A 3,876-nucleotide genomic window follows, 5' to 3' on the forward strand; every position below is an offset into this window, starting at 1 on the left:
CACTTTCCTGCCAAATAGAAAATAATTTAGGTGGATTCCAATCATTTTTCATGCAGTGGAATTGCAAGTATTGGATATTAACACTCCCAAGATAGTTATCTATCACTAAATTTTATTTTAATTGAAGTGATTGGAATTCACATACAGATGGGAGGTGATACAACTTGCGTTGTGGTGTGACTGAAACAATCTGGAACTGAACACACTCAAAACCATAGAAATGGGGGTAGACTTTAGGAGAAACCCTCCCACACTACCACCTCTTACAATACTAGACAATACTATCAGTAGTAGAGACCTTCAAATTTCTAGGTTATATAATATTACAAGATCTAAAATGGACACCTAACATCATAAATGTCATCAAAAAAGCACAACAAAGAATGTTCTTTCTGTGCCAACTCAGAAAGCTCAAACTGCCCAGGGAGCTGCTGATACAGTTCTACAGAGGAATTATTGAGCCTGTCATCTGCACCTCTATAACTATCTGGTTTGGCTCTGCAACCCAACAAGACAGACACAGACTCCAGAGAGTAATTAGGACTGCAGAAAAACAATTACTACCAACCTACTTTCCATTGAGGACCTGTATACTGCACAAGTCAAAAAGAGGGCTGTGAAAATATTTACAGAACCCTCACATTCTGGACGTAAGCAGTTTCAGACAAATGGCTGTCCAATCTCTTCTTAAAAACCTCCAGCAACTTCTGGAGTCAAATTGTTCCATTGATTAATTGTTCTCACTGTTGGGAAATTTCTCCTTGGTTCTAGGTTATTTCTCTCCTTGTTTTGTTTCTATCCATTGCTTTTTGTCTTGCCTTCAGGAGAATTATTTGTGGAAGCTGTGAGATATTGGAACACTGCTATCATGTCACCCCAGTCCTTTTCACTAGATTAGACAAATGTAGATGCAAGGTCCAAAACTCAGGTTTACCACCATGATATGAAAGTACAAGTGGAGATAACCTTGCTCTGGCCTGATACAGAGTCTGCCTTGAGCTGAGTAACCCTGAGAAACAGGGATACCTAGGCTCATCTTCCCTTATACACAGGAGTCAGTAGGGTGACTTTGATCCAATGACTCCCAAGGAAATAGCAAATGACTTCTGAGAACATTGTCAAAAAAACTTGTATGGACTTCCTCATATAGACCCCAGGAGTCAAGGCTGATTTCAGGCATATAGGCACGCATGCACAGAGACACATAAACACAGAGCATTATGAGGAACAAGGCCTTTTGGGAATGGCCCCATAATCCAATGCCCTTAGGTAAAAGTTTTGTTAAAGACAAAGATTCAGATATTAGGTGTCAACCCAACTTCATGGATTTGAAGTCTCTTCTTGCTATTCCAAGGCAAAAAGTTAACATAGAATAAAAAAGAATAATAGAGTTGGAAGGGACCTTGGAGGTCATCTAATCCAACCCCCTGCTCAATCGGGAGACTAGGGTGTCAAACTCACTGCCCGTGGACTGGATGCGTCACATACTGGTCCCGCCCCTGCCCAGTTTAGCAAAGGGGGAAAGTACTGATACGTCATGTGATGAAGCCATGACGATGCGAGTTTGACACCCCTGCGCTATACCAATTCAGACAAATGTTCTCCAGTCTCTTTTTGAAAGCCTGCAGTGTTAGAGTATCCAGAATTTCTGAAGGCAAGCCATTCCACTGGTTGATTGTTCTCATTATTAGGAAATTTCTCCTTTGTTCTAGGTTGCTTCTTTCTTTGGTTAGTTTCCATCCATTGTTTCTTGCCTTGCCTTCTGGTGTTTTGGAAAATAGTTTTACCCTGTCTTCTTTGTGGGAGCCCCTCAAATATTGGAATACTGATCTCCTGTCTCCCCTAGTCCTTCTTTTCACTAGACTAGACATACCCAATTCCCGCAGCTCTTCTAATCATTCTTGTTGCTCCTCTCTGCATTTTTTCCAGAGTTTCAACAACTTTTTTATATTGTGGTGACCAGAACTGGATGCAGTATTCCAAGTATGGTCTGATTAAGGCTTTATAAAGTGGTACTAAAACTTCATGTGATCCTGATTCTATCCCTCTATTAATGCAGCCTAGGATTGCCAGGAAATGTATGTGAGCAAATGAATATTACACATTTAAATAAAGATGAATGATACTGTTTTATTGAATAATTGTTATTAAGATATCAATTGTAACACCTAGGTAATTCTAAATACATACCAATATTATGATTAAATGAAATATATGTTAAAAATTGGGGTAACTTCCAACAGTTTGCTCATGATTAATTTCTAATGCCCTAAGGAGGAAAAATACTTCTAAAACCCCCGAATCTGCTCCATCTGAGGGAATCTAGGGGAGTCTGTTTTTTTTTTAAATTAAATTTTTATGCCACCTATCTCGCCTGTAAGATGGGTGAATTTCAGGTTCTAAAATAAATAGAAAAATAATAAAAATATTAAAGCATTAAAATTGCACAGATTAAGATTTTAAAAACTATATGGGTTGCCCTATCTGCATATTTATTTACATCAAGAAATACTCACCTGCAGTATTCAGAAAAGAAGACAAAAGAGAGCCATCAGCCCCGCCGCACCCAAAAATTTATTGTCCAATTACTCTTTTTTTTTTTTGTGGTGCAACAATGGGAAAAATGTATTTTTTCTGTATTTGGCTTATAGCCTCCCTCATATCTCGGTTTCTCAAGCTATATATGATAGGGTTGAGAAGAGGAGTGATTATTGTGTAGAATATTGAAGCCAGCTTATCCACACTGGTGCTAAACAGGGGGACAAGGTACACAAAGAGACATGGTACAAAAATGAGGCTGACCACTATTAAATGAGAGCTGCAGGTGTACAGACCCTTCCCTCCACTCTCTTGGAAATGTCCTTGGAGGGTGATCAAGATGATGGCATAGGATATCAGCAAGATAATGAAGCACACCAGGGACAGCAAACCACTATTGGCCACCATGAGTATCTCAGTCACTCGGATATCAACACAACCCAGTTTGACAACCTGTGGAACATCACAAAAGAAATTGTCCACTTCATTTGGCCCACAGAATGGCAATCGCAGAACCAAGAAAACTTGGCTGCCAGAGTGAAGGAGGCCACCGGCCCAACAGAAACACAACAGTTTAATGCAGCGTGGACGGTTCATTGTGGTTGTGTATGTCAGTGGATAGCAAATGGCCACATAGCGATCGTAGGCCATGAGGGTAAGGAGGAGCATCTCTGAACCTCCAAGGAAGTGTAGGAAAAAGATCTGGGACACACAGCCTGCAAATGAGATTGTCCTGCCACAGGTGATCAGGTCTGTTGCCACCTTGGGAATGACCACTGAACCCAAGGCAGTATCGATGAGGGATAAATTAGCTAAGAAAAAATACATGGGCAACTTTAGAAGACGTGGATCTATATACACTGTCAATATTATGAGAATGTTACCCAACAGCATGGCAGCATAACACAGAATGACCAAGACAGCTAGAAGGAGTTGGATGGGTCGAGATCTGGAAAGACCCAAGAAGGTGAATTCAGCAACTCTGGAGGCATTCATGGAGGTGACAGGACCTTGCAAGAGAAACAAGAGTAATTTAGCTGTACAACTTTCAGCACCTTCTCCTATTAGTTCATTGACAACATGGATCAATGAAAAAATTGTATAGAAATAAAATGAACCCATGATGCCACATGGTGCAAAGAGAGGCAATGTTAACTTCAATATCTATTACAAGACACCCTCTGGAATGCCTTTCAGATGTCTACCCCAAGTCAGTTCATAGAAAACTGAGTTTTCATGGACTGGTAGATGCTGGGTGCTATAGTTCTTTGCAATCTTTGGAAGGCCCCATTAAGAAAGAAGCCAGAACTTCTGCTGAATGTGAAAGCAGATTCTAAT

General features: G+C 40.3%; 1 protein-coding gene across 1 annotated transcript; it reads right to left on the minus strand.

Moving 5' to 3' along the window:
* Positions 1-2,574: 2,574 nt before the first annotated feature.
* Positions 2,575-3,567, minus strand: LOC113426204 (olfactory receptor 4Q3-like). Its single transcript, XM_026688573.2, has one exon. It carries the CDS (start codon positions 3,532-3,534, stop codon positions 2,575-2,577), a length of 960 nt encoding a protein of 319 aa, XP_026544358.2. The 5' UTR covers positions 3,535-3,567.
* Positions 3,568-3,876: the final 309 nt, after the last annotated feature.

Source organism: Notechis scutatus, chromosome Z, assembly GCF_049901735.1.
Source record: "Notechis scutatus isolate UNSWTSFEM ecotype Mainland chromosome Z, rNotScu1.2, whole genome shotgun sequence".
Classification (NCBI taxonomy): Eukaryota; Metazoa; Chordata; class Lepidosauria; order Squamata; family Elapidae; genus Notechis; species Notechis scutatus.

Excerpts from the sequence above, each read along its gene's own strand:
- LOC113426204 (XM_026688573.2), bottom strand. The coding sequence starts at position 3,534 with ATGAATGCCTCCAGAGTTGCTGAATTCACCTTCTTGGGTCTTTCCAGA.